Source organism: Apium graveolens, chromosome 2 (genome assembly GCF_009905375.1).
Source record: "Apium graveolens cultivar Ventura chromosome 2, ASM990537v1, whole genome shotgun sequence".
Taxonomy (NCBI): Eukaryota; Viridiplantae; Streptophyta; class Magnoliopsida; order Apiales; family Apiaceae; genus Apium; species Apium graveolens.
Genome location: NC_133648.1, coordinates 134,210,659 through 134,235,702, shown reverse-complemented (window position 1 = coordinate 134,235,702; position 25,044 = coordinate 134,210,659). Strand labels below are relative to the sequence as shown.

Here is a 25,044-nt window from a genome sequence, read left to right as displayed (position 1 = left end):
CCCGTAGGGTTTACCCAGTGCGCACCTAAAAGGTGCACCTAAAAGGTGGCGGCTACGGGTTACCTTCGATAAAAAAAATATGGCTTATCAAACCTTTGTCCCTTGAAATATATGCGTTTATATCTTGTCACCCTTAAGATATGATAAATGTACCTTTTAACTCTTATAAAAGTATAACTAGAGGGTCAAATGTCTTTTTTCCCCATTCAATTTATCGTCATGGTAAAAATGGCTAAAGGGTATGACATACCTTGAGGGTCAAAGGGTACGCTCGCAGAGTTCAGGAGTTCATGTGTACAAACACATATACTTTAAGAGTCTAAAGATTATTTAATACTCCCTATGTCCCATTAAATTCTATACATTACTTTTTGGCGCGCTTTTCAATGCTCATTTAAAGCATAATTTCATAATATTTTTCAAAATTCTTTTTTTTCTGAATAAAAATTTTATGTTTAAATTTTTATTCAAAAAAATTAAAAAATATATTATAAAATTATATTTTATAGAAGACCCGAAATATGTGCAAATAGTAAACATATATAGGGCCTGTTTGGCAATTCCGATAAGCCAACTTATTGGCTTATAAGCTCGTAACAGCTTATTGACGAGTGTTTGTCGACCCAACTTATAAGTTGAATTTACAACTTATATAAGCTGATAAGTTGAATGTTAGTAACGACGTACTTTTTCTCAACTTATTTTTTATTTTTCATTTTTTTTTATCAATTTTAGTTTAAAAATATACTTTTAAAATGTTAATCAAACTTTAATTTATATAAATTAAGATAATTATATTTAAAAATTATTTATTTTAGTTCATTTAAATAAAAAAATCTGACTTATAAGTTAAATTATTCAAACACTTATATAACTTATAAACATTTATTAACTTATCACTTATCGGTCACTTATTCGATTTAAGTCAAAAGTTACTTATTTTAAGATTTTCCAAACGGGCACGTGACCTCGTGGGAGGGAGTAACCCTTTATAAGATTGTAAAGGAATAATATCAACTTCACTTTACTTAAATTTAATGATGTTTCACATCACATCAAATTTGTAAAATTGAATTATAATCAACAACAATTTTTAAAAAATCCATTGATTACTAGTTAAACTCTTTCAAAATAAAAATATTTTTAAAAGAAATGACGTGAATAAGAAAAATAAAAAAGAAATTACTCAAATATTGGAATATTTTATTTGAGCAAATATTGAAATCTTTAGTTCATGATCTTAGATCTTAGAACACCAATAGTTCAACGGTGAACAAATTTATTTTCCCCTTTCTATTTCCTAATAATGAATTAAAACGTTTTTTCTAATCCGAAAGTGTAAATGGTATTAAATTAGAACTTTAACTCTTGATTTTTCGAACAATAGATCAAAGGTAGGGTCCAGGTATCCAACTGATTATTGGAATTGGTGCTGCAAGTTTTTGTAAGTGTCTGGATTCGAGTGGAGAAATGGTAACAGAGTACGACTTGCTAAATGGACAACAACAAAAGAAATGAACAAGTTCTAAACTAACCTAGAGTATTTTCGGGATTTTTTTTTACCAGCCCAGTAATGTATATGTACATACAACTTCTTATCATCATATAGTAAAGTTTAGGAAGGCACGTTTTATGTATGAAGCTAGAAACTTGTCCCTTCCTTAAATTTGTAATATTATCTTGAACAGGAACCGAGAACTGGTTTTTTTTCTGTGCAAGAACTATCAAAAAGTGGTCACCAAACCTATACCAAGCTCCTCAGCAAGCTCATCCCCTATAGGAAGTAGGCATTAATGCAACAAGGAAAATGACAATTGCAAGCACCGTTTGTCTCCAAGTTCCAACCACCGAAACATCATTTAGACAAGGCTTCTCTGGTCTCCTCTGTGCACATAATATTAGCATAAATTATGCTTACACAAACTGATATATAACTACTTGTGCCACAATATCAGATTTCAATGAGTGTCAATACAATTCGTTCTACCTGACAAAGAAGCACATACAATCCCCAGGGAAGTGACAAAGGTCCACCGTGCTGAAAGGAGAAGATTAAAATGTTAGTTACGAATAAACCAGCTAACATATTCCAAAATATCTTTCTCAAATCACTTGGAGCTGGTATCAAGGATGTGCATATAGCTATATACAGTGCTAAAAGCAAGAGCCAGCTGATTGGCCAATTTAAACAGGTAAAAAGATAATCATGCAAGATGGTGCACATTTATGGCATTACGTCCATTACGTCCTTTGAAGAATTTTTTTTCATAAATATTCGAGAAGGAGATATCATTCTTTAAAAAAAGGTCTATATCCCAATCATCTTTAATGTCGTTTCTGTGTTAAAAATTCCACGTAGAAGTCTTTAAGATTTAGATTCAGTAATTAAGACATATAAACAATGTCTTCAGTATAAAAACATTACGTACTACATAAAATGAATTAATATAGCTATGCTAGTATCCACAACAAACGAAATAGGTGAAGAGAAGACATACCACTCCCAACCCAAGCAAACAATAAGTGGTTAAGCCAAATCCGAGCAGTGAATTTTTACCAAACGCTCCCTGTCAAACATATATATGTCTGCAATGTTACGCACAGTAGAATCATGATTTGTATGTTCCAAAAATTGGCTATCCAAAATCTGAACTATAATATGTTTCTCAATAATTATTAAATGTAACTAAGACCTGTCAAAAGAAAAATAAATAAATGTAACTAAGACACAAGTGTCAGGATTGTCGAGGAGTTTCAGATGAATTTTGTTAATGACCTCAAAACATGATATCAAATACTAAGTAGTTGGCATCGGGTGCTGTTTCTCATTCATTTAAAAATTTAATAGGTGATAGAAAATCAAAAGTATCCTTAAACGGCCCAAAATGAGACAAGGATGCAATGCAACCTTAAATATACAGCTTCAGGCTAATATGCTGCAGGATAACATAATGAAATTGATACCTGCACAGCCCTTCCACCATCAAGACACCCAACTGGAAGCATATTGAGAGCTGATGTAGTTAAACCACACCTGTGAAGAGGGCTTGAACATTAGGAACATATAAACTTACATTAAACATTTGGCACCAAAGAAAACATATTACCACCTCCGCGTCCCATTTCATTTGCAACATGTTTATTTGGATGTCCAATCATTTAAAATTTCCTTTTTCTGAAAACTTTTCAGTTTATTTTTCCAACTACTCTTTTCTTTACCTCCACAATAAGTTTTTGGTCCTTTACATTCTTGCACACTTCCAGACCAATCCAAACAGTAACTACCCATTTCCAAATTCATAATATAATCTATGGTCATACTGCTCAAATTTAATCATATTTCCACTTTTCAGATGGTAGGATATTTGGACATTGTGAACTATTACTCTTTATGATTGTGCACTGTCATTCTCAATAATTGTGCAATGTCAGATGTTACAGATACACTTGGAGCAAGGGAGGAAAAGACATGGAAATATTACCAGCCTGCGATCACAAGAGGATGGATAGGAACTGTAGCTGCATGCATTACTCTGCAAATTTGTTTAGCAAAGTCTGTTAACTATTGTTTCCACTTTCCAGGATATTTGACAGAAGTTCAATTAACATGGGCTGCGGAATAGAATTCTGTCTTAGATATATCAAACTCTTTGACCTACTATCTTATCTATATATTTTTGAAGAATGAACATAAAGTCCTCTATTAAGCAAGGTGTACCAGCCAAAAGAGTACAAGCATTAATACTCAATTTCCATGCAAACAATTTACCAGTTAAACAACTAAAGTGAAAAAGAAGGAACGTACTCATAACCAAGACTGGCTCTGCTAATAAGACCAAGAAGCAACGACCCTTGGAACATCATGCTGGGAACTTGAACCATATCTCGTGCAGCATCTGGATCTGATGAAAGCAGCAGTCCAACGGCGAATATTTAAAAGGACAGAATGGCACCGGCAATTGGGCCTGCTATAGAAATGTCTACCTGTGTCTTTCGATTAGGAAGAATAGATTGGAACTGCATAGATCATGGAAAACAAACATAAAAAAAGGATACCACTGGCGAGTGATAACAGATAGAGACTATTTACTAAAGAAGTGCAATAATGCAATCTGATCCAAAGAAGGTATGAAAGAGGTGCTCATGGTCATTGTTCCATTAAGAAGGTTATATTATAATTCCCTCTATTTTCCTATCATGTTGAGGAGTAAGGACTCTCTCAACGATTATTCTAAAGAATTCATATGCAGTGCAGCAAGGGGTTTTATCTTTAAATGATGTGAGGATGTAAATTAAAGTAAAAATAGATTTTCGAGGTTTCTTAGATCAAGTATTTTCATTAGTCAAAGCAAAGAATTTCTTCTTGTCGATTTAATAAAAGAGTTAATTATCAAATTGATCACTTATTCCACTCTAAAATCTCAAGCGGATTTGGTCTCTATTGAATCACTCATTAGATGAAATGTAGCACTCCATCTAATAATTTAACAAAGATAGACGGAAAAAAAAGCTAATCATCCTTATAATTGTTTGTTGTAATGCCGACATTCCATGTAAGACTTGATCCGCCTAAATACATCTACATTAATTGGGTTTTTAAGGTACTTCGTACCATTTTGAATAGTATTCGATTCAAATCCTATTCTTCTTCTTTTCTTTTAATTGAGATATAATATTTCCATGTAGACAATTCATGTAAATTCCAGTCTGTTCCAATTGAAGGCGCACGTCAAGTCCATGTAGACGAATTTAACGTAATATGTTTATTTTAACAGTAAACTCAATATAAATTAATGTAGTGCAACCATTCAGCTGTTGAGTGATTTAATAGAGACTGAAAATTTGTCGGTGATTCGCTTGATATATTGGAGTAGAATAAGTGATTCATTTGATAATTAACCCCAATATAAAATTATTTATTTAACATGATTATCAAAGAAGAATGAAAACTTTATAGAAGGATTCTATAAAAGTCTCACCTGAGTTATTGCACCGAAGCTGCCGAGAGTAAAATTAGGAATAAAGTAAGAAATGCTCAGCTGCACATTTTTTGGAAATGCTGCAAGAAATTGCCCAACTTTCTGCAGAAAATCAACTCCTTATATGTACATGCAAAAACATAAAAACATCGTTATTAATGAAACTAAAATATATGACGTTTTGAAGAAACAAATGTAACTAAAAAGACATGCAACTTGAATCCATCCTGAAACAGTGCTGGTGAAAAATCATATTCAAACGAGAGAGATTAATTTCAGGAATATGTGATGAAAATATCTACGGGATATATGTCTAGCATATACTAGTATTTTAAATGAACCAAAGAGGCACATTTGATATGTTTTAACCGGGATGAACTATTAGAACAAGAACAAGAAACCGAATTTATATTTGATCAGTTGCTCAGTGCAGCTTGTACATCCAACGGATTTTTTTAAAATATGGTTTCCAGCTAGGTTGACCTCTTTAAACCAGTACCAGCAAAGTATATTAATGATCTCTCAGCTTCAAAGAGAAGTCTTATACGATAACTACATAGGTGTAGGCCAGTGGTACCAAAATATGAGGTAATTTTTCCCAAACTACCGCAAAAAACGAATCTCAAAATATAACCAACAACCCTCATGTAGAACTTGTTCAACACCAGGTGGACCTAATGCTCATTAGAGACATGCACGACTACTAATGATTGGTTGGGACCTCGCCTATTTTGTGGTGATCAGTTGTCAAACCCGAAAAAGCACAACAAAGAGCAAGGGCTTACTAGAGCTTAAGCAGTTGTCCAAAGCAAAGTAAGCACTTCACCAAAAAGAAGCACACAAAATAAGATTAATTAATTAATATAAACAGAATTCAAAATAAAAGTATTTTCCACAGTACACAAGTTCAAGTCGCTTTTGACAACAATATTAAATTTATTTTAAAATAACAGTAGAAATTCAAATACTAATGGCAATAAGTTGTCTTCATTCGTCAAAAATCTTCGTGCCCGTTTGGAAAATCTTAAAATAATTAACTGACGACTTAAAATGAATAAATGAATTATAAGTTATAAGTAGAAGAAAACTTATAAGTTAAATAAGTGTTTCAGATTTTTTTTTCTTAAATAAACTAAACTAAATAATTATTAAATATAATTATCTTAATTCTTGAATTTTAAGTTAGACTAACTTTTAAAAACATATATTTTAAAACAGAGGTTAATAAATCAGCGAAAAATCAAAATAAGTTGAGAAAAAGTATGTCGTTATATTCAACTTATCAGCTTATAAGTTATAAATTCAACTTATAAGTTGGGTCGACAAACACTCGTAGATAAGTTGTTACGAACATATAACCCACAAGTGGCTTATAAGCTGGCTGCCAAACAGGCCCGAGCATCTTCCTAAAGATTCCAGTAGTTAGTGCATTCTAATAGCTGTTGGGGTACTATTTCTTTATATAAAGGCCCTCCCAGACTGGTGTTTTAGTCCACAATTCTCCAAAAATTGTGGGTCTTTTATTTCAACTATTGTTTGCTTAGCCACCTGAAAACAGTAAGGTTTTCGTAATATTTGGTTGCCCACAATATTATGTATTGACTGCCGAAGAGTGAAAACAGTGGAATGAATACACCATATTAAGAAGGTTCAGGGAAGCTATTTCCTTTTTTTGGCAATATTGTGATATGCACTATTCCTCCAACTCTTGGGAGATTTGAGGCGGTAAATATTAATAATGATATCTACACTGGTTAAATCAACGATTCTCCTTCCAGTTTCTTGTAGAATAAAGATTGGATAATTTAATGACATATAAACAATCCATGAGCTTTAAAATCATTAGCCCGTCTAGGTACTTAACAAATTTAAAAATATTACACCAGTCAGGGGACTGAAGGGTTTTGCCAAATGCTTTCTCAGAAGACAGTAAGACACTTTATATGCAAGAAGCAATTGGGAAGAGAATTTCTTACATGGAATATCTGAACTCCCAACAGTCCATATGCTAGGGGTAAAGCAGAATCCACAATGGGAATAGAAGCCGCATATCTGGTGGTTCAATGGCATCCGGATCTGTGAAGTACTTTACCTCCGGAGGAAGCCGATCAATCTGCATGAAAACATTGTAGCATACATGCTTCGAGTTATAAAGTGAGCTAACATGTCAATAAAATCTACTACAGACTTGTGTTGGGTATGCGTGCATGTGCACACACAAAAGTGGGAAAAACTTGGATCAAACAAACAATACGTGGGCTCCTGGCATACTTGGATGCAATTCCTAGCTCCACAGAAGTACCGACGGTTAGAATAAATGACAGCATCGCGATGATATACTGCCATAGTGTTGTGGGCTCTGGTTCTAAAACATCTTTCCGCAACATACCAAAGCTAATTCGAGGTCCACCACGTGAATCCGGTCCTGAATTTGGTTGCAGCACCATAAATAGGTAATACTTATCACCCATAATTTCTGTAAGCTTACTCTGGAGTCCTGCAAAAACTTCTTCCCTATTTCCTCTTAGATTACGAGGAAAAGGACGCCTTCTCCAAAATCTCCAAAGGGCTCTTCTCTGGTGACCCAAAAGGTTGAATATCCAAATAGCTTATTCTTGATAAGCTTTACATCAGTAGGATCAACCTTTTCTAGTCCGAGGAGTTCTAACAATTTAAAGGAGTCAAGTTGAAAATTGTTGTAGGATGGCCCAGGCTGAGATGAAAAACATAAATGCATAAGGTTCATACCAGCAATATTTCATGATCAAACTCATGGCTCAGATAGAATATTAATGTTACTTAAGCATTAGCATAGAATTATTAAAAAATTATTTTATCTGTATCAAGGCATGAGATACATTAGCAACTACAGATGGAATTCACCGATAGGGGTTTTTACAGAGATTTGACTTCAGAAGCTACCACCTACGGTCATGTCTATTAATGTTTACGACTGTCTTTTCCTGATCTCCAATTTCCATTCTTGAACTAAATGTCTAAATCTTTTGAACAAACAATGTGCTCATTTTAAAAGAGGCAGGGTTACAGTTGGATGGCTAAAACAGATAAACTAATTCTTCTACAAAATTAAATTGGTAAAACCTCAGCATAGTTTCTCTAAACAGCAAGAGCATGTATATCCTCAGAAGCAGATTTCTAGTCAGTAAATGTTAAATATGCAGCTTTCTAGATAGTATAAGACTTCCTATACATCCAAATAAAAAATTAAGAAAAGTGAGCGACTGACTAATCACAGCCAGCTGTGCACCCTGAAAACAGTTGAGCTCAAACCCAGCTCGCCTCAATCAGTCTAATCGCATTCTGAGTATCTTACAATAATTTGACACTCGAGCTCAACTCAATAACTCATTGAGCAACATGAGCTAATATCGGCTTAACTATAGTCCGATCAATTAAAAAAATATTTGACAATTTTATCAAATAAAATCTTACTTAAACAACAACTAAATTCTAAAAAAGTTACTCAAAACATAGCTTCACAACAGTAGACAAAAACAGAGATAACTAATAGAGAAACAGAGAACAGTAACTCACCCCTGAAGATATAGATACAGATGATTTATCTTCTTTACTTTCACTTTCCATCTCTTGGGCCGCAAAGTTGGAATCTTTACTAGAATTTTCATCTTCCTCATCATTATTTCCACTATCATTACTACTAGAACTTAAAATTTTGAATCTATCAAAAATAAGAACACCCCTTTGAGAAAAGAACTTATATGTATCAAATATATTGTGTTTATGGAGGAAACAGGTATTGGACAAGAAATTTGTAGTTGCCATGATCTTTTGTCTGCTGCACAAACTTATGCCCAAACTACAGCCTCAAAGGGTCCCCATTGCAGTGCATAAGGAACATCAACAAGAAGCCACATCATATGATGATGATATGGATATCTATCTTCTTCTTTTTAACCAGAAATATCAATTAATTCCCATTTCCCAACGTTTTTAAAATCTGTCATGCTTTTGAGCAACTCCAACAATTACTTAGCATTCTCCTCAGAAATAATGACTCTTAAAAACTTAAGATACAAAATTAATGTTTTACTCTAATAACTCTCCTCAATTTATTCTCTAGTATATGTTTTGCAGTTTTCTAAAAATCGGTCTAGGCGGTGGTAAAACGCCCCAACTCGGATCTAGGCGGTGATTTAGGTGATTTATGTATTTTTTCAAAAAATCGGGATTATGCAGGCTAGGCGGTCAAAAATCGGTCCTAGGCGGTTTAGGCGGAAAATAATTAAAAAAATATTTTTCTTACGTTTTTATAATTTTAATTCATTAATTTCATAATTTCACACAATATCATGTCAATTTCAAATATAAAATATTGGTAAGAAGTAACAAGTAATCTAATATATTTATTTTCTCACTTAAAATAAAAAGTAACATATTATAATTAATTTAAAAGTGTAAATTAAATATAGTTAATATTGTAAACTCAATAATTAGTATATAACGCATGTCAAATATGTGTAGATATTGTTTAATATCATTCTAATTTCTTTTTTCAAACAAATATTTGACATATTGATCATTATATAATTATAAAAATTAAAAATAATATTTATATTCTTCCGATTAATATTCCAATTAATCGGTCCGATTAATCTCCGACTTACTGATTAATCTCTCGAAAGTACCCTCACAGCCCTAGCACGCCTAGCGATTTCTGAAACACTGATGTTTTGTATCCATTTTTTATCTATATTTTAAGGAGAATTATGGTGAAATTTGTAGAAAAAAGAGGGAAAATAATAAATTTCAATATATAAATGAAAGAGGAAGGAAGATGCACTCCTCATCCTCAATATTGAGGAAAGGTTTGAAGATCCTAAATATTTGAGGATGTATTAAGAGTGTATTGGAGACATTTTTCATTTCACTTTCCTCAAAATTTAGCTAAAGAGCATGTATAGAGAGCTTCTCGGAGTTGCTCTTACCTGGTTAAAAAATTAGTTAGTATAATGCAATGTCCAGTTGGATTCAAGGATCCCAGCATTATTATCGTTATGGGCTTATTCATTTACCGTAAATTATATTACCAAAAAACCTTCATATTTTTATGATTAGAAAAATATTATTCAAGTAAACAAAACAAAGAAATAATCTGGGTTTCCTAATAATCTGAAAATGATCTGGCACTGATTTTTTTTTATACATTATATTTCCAAAACCTTGTATTGCTGCAACATTACAACAAAAGCAGCACAATTTACTAAAATTAAATAATGTTATAGTTCAAGCTAGAACAAATAAATTTTCAGGGAATTTTGAGCAGCTTTAGCCCCTATGTGACCAGAACACTAGAAGCTATGTAAAACAAAACTTTCAGGTATTATGGGGTGCATCTCAAAAATGGAACTTCACCAAGGTATGGGCTACAATGTTGAGCTTCTAGTTATAAACAGAAGTCATCGCGATAGTGCTATGTCATGTTAGGGTGTCTGATTTATCGGTTAAATATAAACAGTAGTGCCCCGACACCATCAGCAGATAGAATGGCCTGCAGAAGATGATGGGCATATTAGGTAATTAAGTTCGAATAAACAGGATAAGAGAAAGATGAGAGAAAGAAGACAATAAGCCATTTATTCACAGAAAGTATAAATGAAACAGAAAAGTGAACTTAGGGTCATGAACTTGCATCCCATAATTATAACAAAAAGCGCGCTTCAGTAAACTTGCATCCCACAATTGAAATCGAGGCGTTTCAGCCTCGCATCGCATCGCTTCTCGCATATGCGAGTGCTCATGCGCGCTTTTAATAATACTGTGCTGACCAAGTATTTATGAGAAGACAACAAGTTTATAATCAGGCTTAACGGAGTCCAAAAGTAAAATAAAGGTTTACCTGAGTTGCGAATAAGAAAAGAAGGAAAAGCTTAGGCTTCATTTTATAGGCAAATCAAAGCAAATTTCATCACAGGAAAATCAATGCATTAACAAGACTTCACCCAACAACAGTGAAATTGTCTCTATGCATACCTTGCTTGTTGGAAAATTTATACAACTGATATTGCTTGTATCAGTCTTGTGTTTTATATTCCAGATTGATCCCTATGACATATTTCTTTGTTAAGTGTTAACATATCACACTTTCGTGATTTTTTTGTCCCTATGCATACCTTGCTTGTTGGAAAATGTATACAATTTTTATTGCTTGTATCAGTCTTGTGTTTTATATTCGTGATTGATCATGACATATTTCTTTGTTAAGTGTTAACATATCACACTTTCCTAATTTTTTTATCCCGAGAAAATACATGTTGACAGAACTATGTTAAGTAATTTAACATTAATCACAACAGTGGTTAAGACGAACCTTGTTACATTTCATCATGCAGTACTAGGTGATCATCAACCACCTTTCTGGCTGCTCGCCATTTGATCTAAATCCAGTGAAACGGGGATCTGCTTAGCCCACTTTACTCTCGGCATTAATAAATGGGCTTGCACTTTTGCTAGAAATGTCAATACCTGCTCCACTGCCAGTATCCTCTATCTTGCCTTTTTTAGTATAAGGTCTATCCTTGGAAATGCCACTTGACTTTTTGACATCACTGCTTTTAGTTGGGCTTATGGACCTAACATAAGCACCCTTTTCCTTGGGTTGTTCGGTGTTTGCGTCTGCCAAACTACCAGTACTTGATGCTTTCTTGAATTTAGCTTTATCAGGAGTTTTTGGTGACACAGAACTATCCTTGTTCAAGCTGGTTGTACTATTTTTTTCAGAATTCTCTGGATCTGGATCAGGTAGAAGTGCCTTCCGGCTTAGACGAAGTTGTCCTTTTTCATTTACCTGGTATAAATGCTAGTTGTTACATGAGAGTATAATGGAGGAGAACTTTTGAGTATTCAGAAATGTTCATAGCACATAATAAATTTCATGAGCGGATCAGAATTATGAGTTTAAGTTCAAGGTTGCAGATTTTTTAACAAAAAAAAGGTCATTATCAAGAAAATCACATCATATGCAAGTATTAAAAAAGTAAAGACCTTAGTGTTTCAGGTGGAGTGTGGGCGTAGGGAGATGGAGGTGCAGGAGGATCTTATAGACATGCATCAATAATAAATAATTTGTTTTCTAAGCGATAATAAGTTTCTGACCTCAATGAGCTTAACATCGACAAGATCTCCCACTTTGAAAGCCTGTATCAATAGAACAAAGAAAAATATATTTAGCAAGATATCCACAGTAGATTGGAAAAATAGACAGCTAATGTACTTACATCCTCTGCCTTCGCCAGCCAATCTGCACTCAACTCGCTAATATGGCAAAGTCCCTGCAACGACATTAAATATAATCTCAACCATGAATTTGTGTTTATTTTGATTGAACACATTTAAGATAGCCAATAAAATTAGGTAATAAGGTCGAGGAATAATTAATAGTTGACGAATCATAGTGCGGGACTATAATAGTAATTTTGATTAATACAGAAATAGCAACAGAAGCTTGTTTGTAAAGTGTGCCCAGCCACAACGCGAGAGATGTGAGGAGCGTGACTCCAGGGCCCGTCTTTAACAATATTGGGGTCATGTGCTGTATACATAAACTGGGCTCTTAATTGCTTTAGGATCTATATGCACTTATTTTATCCTGAGCTTAGTAAATAAATGACCAAAATATAATTTATTCCCTCTAATCTTCTGTTATAGGTCATATGGCATTCTGCACGCAAATATATCCTCATATATGTATATATGTATGTGTGTGTGTATATATATCGTTTAAAAAATAAATAAAAAATCAAGCCTAACACACGTTCAGATCAAAATAAATGACCTATAAAACAAGATAACTAGGACTAATTTCTTTCATTCTATAAATAAGACAAGAATTTTTTATAAAAAATATTTAACATATATATTTTTGTGCCATAAAAATCGAAAAAACATCTAAATATTTGCGGCCCTTCATATTTCGCGGAAAGAATCGATAGTGCTCCGTGCAGATGCTGTCCCACCAGGACTGCATGACTCTCTATCTCTCTGCGTCCCCAACATCTCGATATATATCAGAAGCAGACATCCACCAACAAATAGAATAGGAGATGATATAATTTGGGAGCTGATATGTGCACATCCTGATTTATAGGTGCACACCCATTTATTAAAATTAGGACCAAATTATTCTCATTGAACACGAAAGTAGACTTGAGTTAAATAGGAATACAAGGGTATGTCGGTCTCAATATCAACAAAGGTGTACACCTATAAATCTAGGGTGTGCACATATCAGCTCCCCAAAATTTTCTCACATACATGTTGCCCACAGTTCAAATCAGTCTCTAATTCTCTATAATTATAAATATTAGTGTTTATACTAACTGTGTTATACTATCGATTTTTCAATAAGAATACTTATATTTTATATTCATCATAATGAAAGTCATTATTCTTTTGGTAATTTCCCAAGTTTTAGCTGAGGAAATAAATTAAAAAATGATAATTAATGCTACCGGTTCATTTTTTTATGCAAAAACTTCATGTTGCACAAAAGCACTACTTTTTACATTTGCACATGTATTGCAACGGCAAACGGCTAGCAAAAACCAAAACAGAGAAGAATACTAAGAAGGTTGATTTCACTGCATTGAGAAGGTGCTGGCAGAAAAAAATAAGATGTTCGTAGGTGACTTAGCAGGCTTCAAGTACTAGGTTTGCACTAAAAAATTGAAGAATGAAACTGGGAGAGAAAATTTAGTAATACTAGCTTAAAACCCGTGCGATGCACGGATGCACAAATCTTTTTAAATATTATATAATTTTTTTAAATAAAAATATTTTGAATTAAATTTTTTAAATTTGTTCATTTTTTTATTTTTACCTTTTTAAATAATATGACTTCATGATAATTATATTAATACACGTATATGTTCATAGGTTTTTAAAAATATTATAGCGATTTAATAGTTTTTTGGGAATAAAATACAATATATATATATTGTGTTGGAACGTTAATAAAAATATTATTTTAGAGAGTTTATTACTTAATTGATAAACTATAAGAGCTATTTGAAAAAGACAATAGTATTGATTGAACGCTATAGTTTATTGATCATTTTATGTGTGTTTTAAAAATAATAATAATTTTGTTTAGTTAAAAGTTAATTTTTGGTTCATATCAATAGGATATGGATTATGCTTAATCTGATATTAATTTGATTCATCCTGTATTATTGGCTAACTTTAAATTATTTTAGCACGATGCCCATTACTACGACCAAATTCAACTAATTAAATTTAGTGTAATTTTAATTTTTTATGTCCGGATTTAAAAGATAATTTTGTTTTAGTCCGAATAATTAATATATATGATTTTATTTTAGTTGGTTGAATTATATTTTAATTATCTTGGATGACTAATATGTATTATTACGTTTATCCTAATTCAATAGTATAATTTTTTAGACGGATCAGTGGTATTTATTACTTTTTTCTTAACCCGATGCACATTATATCGACTAAATTCAACTAATTATATTTAATTTGCTTAAATTTATTTTAGTTCGAAATATCAATTAGAATAATATATACCTAAATATGAATTAGAGTTTTTAATTGATAGAATAAGTTGACTTTAATATCAATTAATAATAATATAGAGTTGGATATAAAATAAAATTTAAATTGATAAATGAAGTTGGCTCCAATATCAATAAGAATTGGAATTGACCAATCGACTAACTGACCAATTAAATATAGAATAAATAATTTAGGGTAATTAAGTAATTTCAGCAAGTACCGACCAAACGACTACCAAACTTTTAATGTTTCGTCTATTATAATATAGTATAGATTATGTCAAATATATGTAGAATTTTGAAATGAGGTCATCACTATCTTCCTACTTATTTGACCTCCATCTATGCATATATATTTTAAGGTATATGATACAAAAAACAATAGCAAACTCCATTGCCCTTTCCCAACTTCCTACTTACATTGTTTTTGCAAATGGAGATAATACTTGGAGCTTGTAAAAATATAAAATGCATATCTGCTTTCGGACACTGAAGCAATAAACATACCTCTCTGCCAGGTGCTATCTCAACAAAGGCTCCATAAGGAGCTATAGATTTGATCTCACAGTTTCTGTTTAAAAGACATCAAAGAGTAGAAGTACTGTCAGCAACATTCATTATAACTTCATTGATCTCTAAAAGAAAACTTACAATGCTATGCAACCTGGAAATACTGACAAGGTATTATACTTTATTTTTATAGAATTTATTCTTTAGAAGTGATAAACTAAGGATGGATGCAGGAAAGCCATATTATAGAACACTCTTCTGGAAACCAGTAATAAGATATTAATTGCTAGATATAGAAGTAAGAGACCTATAAATCTCCCCGACAGCTGGAACCATCGTCAAACTACTAATAATAGTTATTGCCTTCTCGAGGCAAGCCTGATCTCTTGCAGTTATTTTTACCTGCAACAAGGAAACAGGTGTAAGACTACAGTAAACAGAAGTATCAAATACACGTTAGTAGATAAGGTCTTGCTCTGAGCATACTATTCCATTATCATTTGTGTCAATGCCTTCAATTCCGGTTTCTTCAATTATACTCTTCACCTTCTTTCCACCAGAACCAATGATTAGATTTACTTTCGATGCTTTGACCTAGAAACCAACCGCAAAAAAAAGTTTATGACCATATCTATTCTGATTACCATAGATAGCAATTAAAAACAATCTGAAACATCAACCTTCATAACATGAATAAGTGGGGCATATTCAGATAGCCTTTTAGAAGGAGGAGGTGAGCATTTGGACATCTCAGCTGAAGAAAAGAAGATGATGAGAGAAAAGGAATGTACCTAAAGATCCTAGTGCATATAAAATGGTGGTAATTAATGTACACAAGTATACAAGAATATTGAATCTTCAGTTGTTAAAATTTACCAAGAATCTGCTTTCTCCCATCTTTTGCTTGTAAGAGAGCCTGCTTCATAATTGGTAAAGTAATTCCTCCTACCTGTCATGTTCCCGTTAGCTACTATTAGAAGACAGGGTGATTGTGAGAAGTGATCACTGGTCAAGAAAAAGAGCATAGCTGTTGCGGCCATGCATATGCTACTTCAGATTACAAACCATGTGTATGCATGTGTAACTACCAAAAGTTGCCTTTACGTCTTTAAAAAATAACAAAGTACATACAACCTTTATATCCATCTGAAATGCAGTTACACCGTGTTCATTCCCAGCAACCTGCATCATTACAAACACTGAAGTTTACATATATTCTCGCAATCCCCTTTTCCACATCGACAATGAGCAGAACTAGTTCAACCAGAATATTCAATAATTATATCTGTAAAAAATTAACATAATTATGTTTCATTAGAGACCTTGAAGTCCATATCTCCAGAGGCATCTTCAGATCCAGTTATGTCTGAAAGGATGAGGGGGGTACCATCACCCCCAAATTCCTTTGTGTCTAAGACCAAACCCATTGCTATACCAGCAATGGAGCCTTTAACTGGAACCCCTGCATCCTGTAATGCTAAACATCCTCCACAAACAGATGCCATACTGCCAAAGATATATACTAGAAGTTAAGTTGCAAGTAAAACATAATTACAAGAAAATATGACTCTGCCTATTTAGTGCAGAGAAATTCTAGGACTTCGACAAGCTTTCTATTTTTTTTCTCACAAAAAAGATATATGTACTGTAGCGATATACATTAGCTTCACACCTTGATGAGCCATTGCTCTCAGTTATGGTACTCTCGACACGTACAGTGTAGGGAAATGAATCTTCAGAGGGCAATATAGGTTCAAGGGCTCTCTCTGCAAGCATACCATGACCAACTTCTCTTCTGCTTGGTGCACCCATCCTTCCAGCTTCTCCAACACATGATGGCGGAAAGCAGTACTGAACAATTTAAACGACAGATAATTAGACAAAACTCCATCTGACTTACAATTGTAATTTGTCTCCGATTACTCGATAATTTCCACAAGCACAAATTCCAAAGTTAGACTTAAAATTTTCCATTATCGTAAAGAATTCCAGACAGTATTTGAAGTAAAAAGGTGAAGAAAACGATAGATATTTGGGTAGGACAGTACAGCAGTCAGACAAGAAAGCAAAGGGTAATCCCCCCTCACAACCCCGATAGGAAAGGAAACAGCTTTTGCATTTCTTAAAGAACTGTCTATGAAAAGATACTTGGACAGTCAGACTTGGCTAAAAAGAAACAGAAATTCAGCAAAGCATGCACCTGAAGATAAAACCTCTTCACATCGTCCAGATCCACAAGATTGTCTATTCTTTGTGCCATCTGTTTATCACCAAGTGTGGCCACCGCTAACGCCTGTAAACACCAAAGGAAAAGGGAAAGGCAAACAGAGTGTAAAAATCACTGATTAAATATTGATTAAAAGTAAATTAACTAAAGAAAGGCTTCTCTTAAATTGACAATAAATTAAACTATTTAAATATTAATCTTTAGATTAAATGACACTCCGAACAGAAAGCATGAAAATCACTGCGATGTGAAGAATCAAGGAGTGCCCAGGCGATCACAAAGGTGCGGCTAAAACTAGAAGAGGTCCAGAATTTGATTCTCAATCCCCCCCCCCCTCCAGACATCCTATACTTAACAGATATCATCTATCCAAAGAAAAAAGGACTGCGATGTGGCTGGGTGGGCAAGAATATATGGAGGGGTGCAAATATAACTACCTATTACATATCAAATTTCACTATACAGTACAATATTCATGCACATATAATAGTAATTAATATATGATATGAATACAGTTATCTGATACTAATAACCTGCTCCAGGGTATATTGAAGAAACAAAAATAAATAACACTAAAAAAATTAAACGGGATATAGCTGGAATGGAAATGAAAAGGCTCAATAAGAAGAATTAAAGAATCATAGCAGGGTTCAACGTCATTGTTAAGGTTCATAGTGTCTCTAGCTAAATATATATAGTATCATCCAGTGTTACATTTTAGCTAAAACAAAACTAATAAATCGAGGCATGCCCATACGTAATGCAAGTGACATCGCCAAGTGCATTACACCAAGTATATGTAGAATGGGCCTTTCTTTATGGTACTGAATCTGCTAGGTAAATATGTTCTATTATAAATAATAATTGCAATAAGACAGGCTACTGCATAATGGTTAACATCCAAAATCAAAATAGCAATATACCTGGGTTTCTCCTCGTGTAAAGAGAGCACTCCCATGCGCTCTGGGAAGTAATCCACATTGTGAATTAATTACGCGTATTTCATCTGGAGATCTGCCATCACTTCTTTTTCCTCCCTATATGCAGAAGACAATTTTCATAACCAACACGTTACATGGAATTAGCCGCAGAAAGTCAAGAGTTTTGCTAGACATAGTAAAAACCAAGTTCAACTCTAATTTTACAAAAGAAAGTGAACATGCAAACCTATGGTTAATTTATAGGGTTTGGTTCAAATGACAACCAAGAAAACTGTGGGAACCAAAGCTTCTACAGAACCACTACACAAAAGATATGCGGCACCTTTTAATTCCCACCTTTACATGGTCCTCTATTGAATCTAACTCTTATATCATAATATACAATAGTTTGAAAAAAGTTTTGACTTGGGATTTTCTGAGGCTATTCAGTGATTGATAGTTCAGAGCTGGTGAGGACCCCAAAATATTCTTGAAGGAAAAAGACCACAAAACTGCAGTAGAAAGGAAATGTGGATTTTCACAGCATAATTCTTAAGAAAACCATTAGTCTTGAATTTATTGATGAGATCTTGTTGTACACAGCAGATTATTTTGTAGGCCAGTATCAACTTAGCCACAGACTACCCAAAAAGTCATGGATTGAACAGGCATAGACTGCATGAGGCTTGAGTTAACCTGAGGGTTAAATTCTATAGAGACTGACTACTAAATTAAGCACTGCATGCTAGTACAGTAGTTCCCTTAAGAAATAAACAATTTAAGCATGTATCATAATAAGATCATACCTCCACTATACGTTTCCTCAGGTATTTGGATGTAACTTCCTTAAACACCAACTTCACATCTACCTCAGAGAATAGCTACAAGAGACAGATATATAAGATCTTGTCAAGTTATCTAACATCTGCAAATAAAAAGATCTAATCATAACATCTTCTACAAATGCTGGTAAAAGGAAATCTGATAGTAATAAGGCGAAGTGATGCACTTTACAGGATAGAAGCATATCTATGATGCTTTCTTCACCAAATACAGGTTAATGATGAAGTAGACAGCTGAGAGCCCCTAGTGGAAATGGACAGAGCACTAAGAAAGGTCTGAACAGTACTAATTATGTCTATATTTCAGAAACAAATGTGCAAATTTTAGCTTTGAGAAATCTGGACACCAACTAAGCAATGAAGATGTTTTGAAAAGAATGCCAGAGGTTAGCTACACAAAGTTATTAAAAGCAGGAATTTTACCAAGTGAAGTCTCTAAAGTACACAGCCAAACAAGAAAAAGAATCTAAAACAAAATGGTACACGTCCAAGTGCAGAATACATAGATCCAGAAATAGCTAAAAGAATAGTTCACGTTAAAATTTCTAAACATAACACGTTTCACTTATTAAAATGGGGTTATAAACAACCTTGCTAAGGTATAAATACTAAAAATAATATATTGAAGAACCAAGAATACCAAAGGAGTGGGTCTTCTTGAAACTGGTTTGATGTGAACGTCTCCTTCATCAACTTCCCCGTCCACAACTACTTCTTCGTCCTCATCTTCATCCTCAAATACACCAGGAACCGGTTCGGAAACTACAAAAGTTTCATCCTTGTTCACATAACCCTCCTCTGTAAGTATAGTTAAAACATTATCTTCCAGAGATGATAGGGCCTTTCTTCTTGGAATTTTCTTCTTGATCTGAAGTGCTTTGACCAACCCATCACCAGCAATTTCCTAAAATTACAGATAGAAGTACAGTCCTGTCATTATCATTTCCTTCAAAAATAATAGAATATCCTAAAACTAAAATTAAATAAGCCGCAAATGTTGGCACCTAGGTCAACAAAGGATGAGATATAATAGAATGAAGTGAAGCGTGTATTTATTAATTATAGGTAAAAATAAGTCAAATCAGTAATTAAGCTAATGTTCTTTTAGATGTAGATAGAAGATTAAATGACTCATCTCATACTTTTTATGTGACAAGTGATTACTTTAGCCACAAGCCCAAACAGACTTATATACTAACATGTTTATAGGCCATATTAAGAAGCATGTTCTAGCTACATCCAGACCTAAGTAAGTAATTTGAACCGTCTTCGACAACAAAATGAAAACAGCAAAACAAATTTTTAAATATTTAGTAGATAAGAAGGAAAAAAGAGAGTACTTCGACAAATTGATATAGCTCGGGAGGGGGTAGTCTGATTGCATCAAGCATTTTGGGCTTCCCACACTTCTTAACCAATGTTTTCACCTCATTGCAGATAGCTCGTACAGCCTCCTGGTAGGGAAATGACTTTCAGTAAAACACAAGACACTTTTAAGCAATCTATAGGTATTAAGTTGTTAGAACCATGAGCTACAAAAACATAGTATAAAATATTCTTTATCTTACCTACAGACATAATGTTGAAACTTGACAATTACCGGTCATTTATTTCCACAAAGTAACTTAGACCATATATTAAATGCAAATCACCCAGAAATAGAATATACAAAACTTTAATAGATTACAAAATTATTACTGCTCCCCGAGATAGTAGAGGAAAAACTCATAACTGATTACTTTACATCCTTCTAGATGAAATACTAGTGAAATTCAGTTTCTGGTTCGTACACTATTGCATCTTGGTCATCCATGTCCAACTACATGGACATGGTGCACCAAATTGGGAAAAGCAAGCAACAGCTGTGTCAAACCGACACAAATACAAATGTAATAACACCGCTAAAAGCGATTATAAAGTAGACCAACTAGAGTGGATGGTGCAATCTCAATTACTTAAGACTTCAGCACAGAAGCCATTTAAGAACTACTGCACGGTGCATTAATACTAACAGCTGCAGAAAGTATTCTCAAGTTGTTTAAAGGTAGATTTCACTTTTGTTTTCGCACATCCTTAAAAGGGAACTGATTTATTTGGGACTGAGGGAGTAAAATTTATATAGCAGCAAACAGGCTACAAGGCAACATGGTCTTAAAAAGAGTAAGAGACAAGTAATACAGAAAACAAACTCGATCAAATAAACAACCTGCCCCACTCCTACTGCTTGAAGCAACTTCTCTTCTGGAAGAAAATCACAGTAACCCTGCAAGAAAAAGTTAAAATCACACCACAACGGAGTCAATAACGTTAATTACATAGGAAGTAGCAGCGTATTAGTGGTAGCCTATAGGAGGATTACATTAAGTAGAATTATAAGGAAACTTAATTCAATAAGGTTCTTATGGTTAGAAATACGAGGAAAATTCAGGTCAGCATCTCCAAGCTATGCATGATAACTATTTAAAACCATGGCCATAGAATAATTAGCACAAATTTAGAGTTACACAGATATCGGCCAATAGTCTGGTTCCTGTTTAATAATAGGATGCATATAGGTCAGCTATCATAATTCAAGTTTATGGGATTTTTCTTTCAATAAATGCATTAGTTTAGGAGCTTATTTATTTAAAAAATGATCTTATAATTTGTTAGAACTAAGAAAAAGACTGATGGTTGACCTCTATCATTAGTATTGCACTGTCAGTGCCTGCTAGCAATAAATCCAGCTTTGACTGTTCCATTTCCTTGGTTGTTGGATTGACTATAAACTTATCTCCAATCAAACCGATTCGGACGCCAGCAACAACATCTGAACTTGGCAATTCCGATAGAGCGCTGTTAAATTCAAATAACAAGGTTTAAGAAACAAGTACGAAAAGTAATGACGGTTTAAATCAACTTAACTAATTTTTATTATAAAAAATTAAATCTTCTTTACACTGCAATCCCTGCTGCTGTAACTGCCAAAGAATCTGGAGAATGTAAACCGTCATAGCTGAACACCTGAAACCATATACGCCAATAAAATTAAAACCCCTAAGAAGGATTGGAAAACCAAATCCTGAGCAATTAAATAATTTCACTCTATGAAAAAATATATATTACTAATATATCTTTCTAAATGCATACCAGCCCATCCCCAAAGAAAAATATATTCAAATTATTCTAGGTGAAGCTAATTGACATATATTTCACTCTAGCAGTCTAGCTAGAGTAAATTAATCTTTTAAAACTACTTTTGGTAATTGTACATATTAAACATAAAAGGAGTTGTATTCATTTTCATGCAATAGTTCCTGTCTATGGAAATTTTTTAGCATGTTTGTTAATGGTTGACAATGAGACCCCATTCAATCAAACATTAAAGAGTGGAAACAAAATACATTTTAAATCTATTAGGAAATTTATAGTAGCTAAGCAAGCATTCAATCATGCCCATCTCTTGCAGCATCAAACAACCAAAACTTTACAGCAACATAATTTTTCAGCTACTGTTGAACGTAAGACAACATACTTTGTCCTACCTAAATTATATGAAAATATCCTAAATTATATGACAAATACAATAACATAAAAGTGAATAGTATCTACAACAAGGAATACTTTAAAAGAGCATATAGAACTCACCCACGATAATATCTGAGTTTCGTGGTAGAATCCTTTGAGCATGGTTGGACGCAATGGTCTATCAATCAATCTACATATTAGCACCTACCTCCTCCAACAAGATTCCATTTAGGAACATGCATAAGCTATTGAAATAATACGGTCCGATATCTATCATGAAAAATTTGTAATCCGTGACATAAAAGGATACCTCGTGATCTTTTGCCCTTCCTTCGCGCTTGAAAAATCCTCCACTGACATAGGGGCCAGTAGAAGATAAACATAGTGATAATCACTTCAATTTTTATATTACTAATTAATCAAATGAAAGAAGAAAGCACAAGATAAACCTAGTTTTTCCAGCTGCCGAGAAACGCTCTTGATAATGCACAGAAAGAGGGAAGAAGTCAGAAGGTTCACCTGGTACATCAGACATGCACACAGTAGTGTAAACAATCTGCAAGGAAACAAAAATATATGTTGGCATTAGCATACAATTAAAGCTAACCTTAGCAACATGGTTACCTTTCAATACTCGGCATGCATTTTAAGCTGAATATAAAGTATACTACATAATCTATTTTCAAACTTTTCTTTTCTGAATTAAACTTTAAATTTTTATTTAGAAGAAAAAAGATTAAAATAATTTATGGAACTATGTTTTAAAGGAGCGCTAAAATGCGTGCCGAGCCCCCTTTCCCCAATATATACATCCCAAAGGGACAGAGGGAGTATATATTAATAATAGCATGGAGCTCGTGACCAGAACAAAAAGGTATTGCAAGTGAAAGAGTCCCTCCATGTTGTTAATGGCTTAATAATAGTGGTATTTTTTACCCTGATTCCCTTAACTGAGTCTTAGAATTCATGAATTGATATGAATATTGACTTGGTGGTAATTGAATATAGTCCTTTCCTAAGAAGATTCAAGTGTGTATGATATAGCTAATGCAACCACAAATTCTTATTAAGATACATCTTTGTGAAAGGCCCAATATAATCTTTAAATAGAGAAATAATCTGATTCGCATTGGAGATAAAAAACAATTAGGTAGAATTAAGATAAGTTGAATAATTTATAAGCTGATTCGGTTCAAACTGTGTGAAGCATTTACAATAGAAATGAAACCTAAGTTGGAAACTTACAGTTTCTCCGTCTGTAACAGTGACAGCAGCACTTGCCTGTCTTCCCATATGACCAGTCTCCACCAATATCTGCAACATCAGAAGCATTTCACATTCATACATTTATAAAATACATAGACATTTCGCTCACATTGGTAATTTCCGGCACATTTCTCCAAATTATGAAGAAAAAATAGATTCCTAAAGTGACTTGACACAAACAAATTGATAGTGTTAGCAATTTGACAATACATTCTATAAAATGGAATTGAAGTGAATTAGATAAAGTTAGCATCATTTACATTATCGAAACTACGTAGCTTAATTTGCACTGGTAGCGAACAAATCGACGACACAACAACGCTCACAAAACATTTTACCAGATTACTAAGTAGAACTAGTACAAATACATACACAATTCGACAACACATTATACGGAAACGAAACTAGCTTGACTTGCACTAGTAGGGAACAATTCGACGAAACAAGTACATTCCCAATACATTGTACAAAATAAGCAACTAAGTAGAACTAGTACTAGTACAATTAGACAACACATTTTACGAAATCGAAAAGAAACAACTGACATGACGATCACCAACAGGAATTTTAACCGAAAATCGCTGCGGCGAGTCGGTCGTAGTTTGCAAAACATCGGAGGTATCTAAAGCACGAATTCTAAAGCTATTACGCTTTGGAGTTAATCTATTTCTTGGTTTGGAGTTGAGAAAGGTGTTGGGGCAGAAGTGAGTGAGTTTGCATCGATTTGCGTGAGGGAGGAATGGGGAAGGGCGTCCATACAAGCAGCTGCTGCTACAAAAAGAAGAAAAAGAAGAAGAAAAAGAAGAATTCATTAACATTTCTGGTTTGAAACAACCATGTACGGATAGTGCAGCGAAACAATGGAGGGAGTGTGACTCAGTCTGACTTATCCGCTTTGTTTTCTTTAGGTCTTGCCTTCGTTTTTTCATTGGGCTTGTTTTTTAGATTTTGTCTATGGATTTCTGGGCCTGTTCTTGGATTTTTTATTCGACTCTTCAACATTACATTATTTTATTATAATTTATAATTGTTAAATGCATTTGCTCCGTACAATAATTGGCAATTATATATTAGCCCCTACCAATATTGAATTACATGGTAGCTCGTTAATGGAGTTTGACTTAATCAATCCCTGAGTTAATAACTTATTTAACATAACTTGTTATTATTTTTAACTTTTAAATCTTAATTTTTATATATTAAAAAATTTAGGAAATTTAATAATTTATTTAACATATT

At 33.5% G+C, this 25,044-nt stretch overlaps 1 protein-coding gene and 1 pseudogene across 2 annotated transcripts; both read right to left on the bottom strand.

The window, feature by feature from the left end:
- Window positions 1-1,523: 1,523 nt before the first annotated feature.
- LOC141707867 (putative zinc metalloprotease EGY1, chloroplastic) lies at window positions 1,524-9,019 on the bottom strand (annotated as a pseudogene).
- Window positions 9,020-10,103: 1,084 nt separating this feature from the next.
- Window positions 10,104-24,750, bottom strand: LOC141707866 (putative polyribonucleotide nucleotidyltransferase 1, chloroplastic). 2 transcript variants are annotated; one of them, XM_074511284.1, is made up of 26 exons: window positions 24,351-24,750; window positions 23,785-23,853; window positions 22,989-23,095; window positions 22,850-22,892; window positions 22,660-22,743; window positions 21,971-22,035; window positions 21,711-21,867; window positions 21,239-21,295; window positions 20,373-20,486; window positions 19,673-19,936; window positions 18,997-19,071; window positions 18,194-18,307; window positions 17,244-17,336; window positions 16,716-16,894; window positions 16,366-16,549; window positions 16,178-16,225; window positions 15,920-15,992; window positions 15,724-15,797; window positions 15,530-15,637; window positions 15,351-15,445; window positions 15,041-15,104; window positions 12,236-12,289; window positions 12,114-12,155; window positions 11,484-11,805; window positions 11,329-11,395; window positions 10,104-10,509 (listed from the first exon to the last, which is right to left on the bottom strand). In XM_074511284.1, the coding sequence occupies exons 1-25, from the start codon at window positions 24,732-24,734 to the stop codon at window positions 11,364-11,366; spliced, it is 2,901 nt and encodes a 966-aa protein (XP_074367385.1). In that variant the 5' UTR covers window positions 24,735-24,750; the 3' UTR covers window positions 10,104-10,509; window positions 11,329-11,363. The 2 variants fall into 2 exon arrangements, 1 of the variants encoding a protein (XP_074367385.1); XR_012569178.1 differs by having other exon boundaries at window positions 11,329-11,805; window positions 24,351-24,749.
- Window positions 24,751-25,044: the final 294 nt, after the last annotated feature.

What these genes read in the sequence shown, in the direction of transcription:
- LOC141707866 (XM_074511284.1), bottom strand. Translation starts at nt 24,734, where the DNA reads ATGAAAAAACGAAGGCAAGACCTAAAGAAAACAAAGCGGATAAGTCAG. An exon ending in CTGTTACAGACGGAGAAACT is followed by an intron (nt 23,096 to 23,784) that starts GTAAGTTTCCAA and finishes GTTTCCTTGCAG; the next exon opens with ATTGTTTACACTACTGTGTG. An exon ending in TGAAGAGGTTTTATCTTCAG is followed by an intron (nt 16,895 to 17,243) that starts GTGCATGCTTTG and finishes TAAATTGTTCAG; the next exon opens with TACTGCTTTCCGCCATCATG.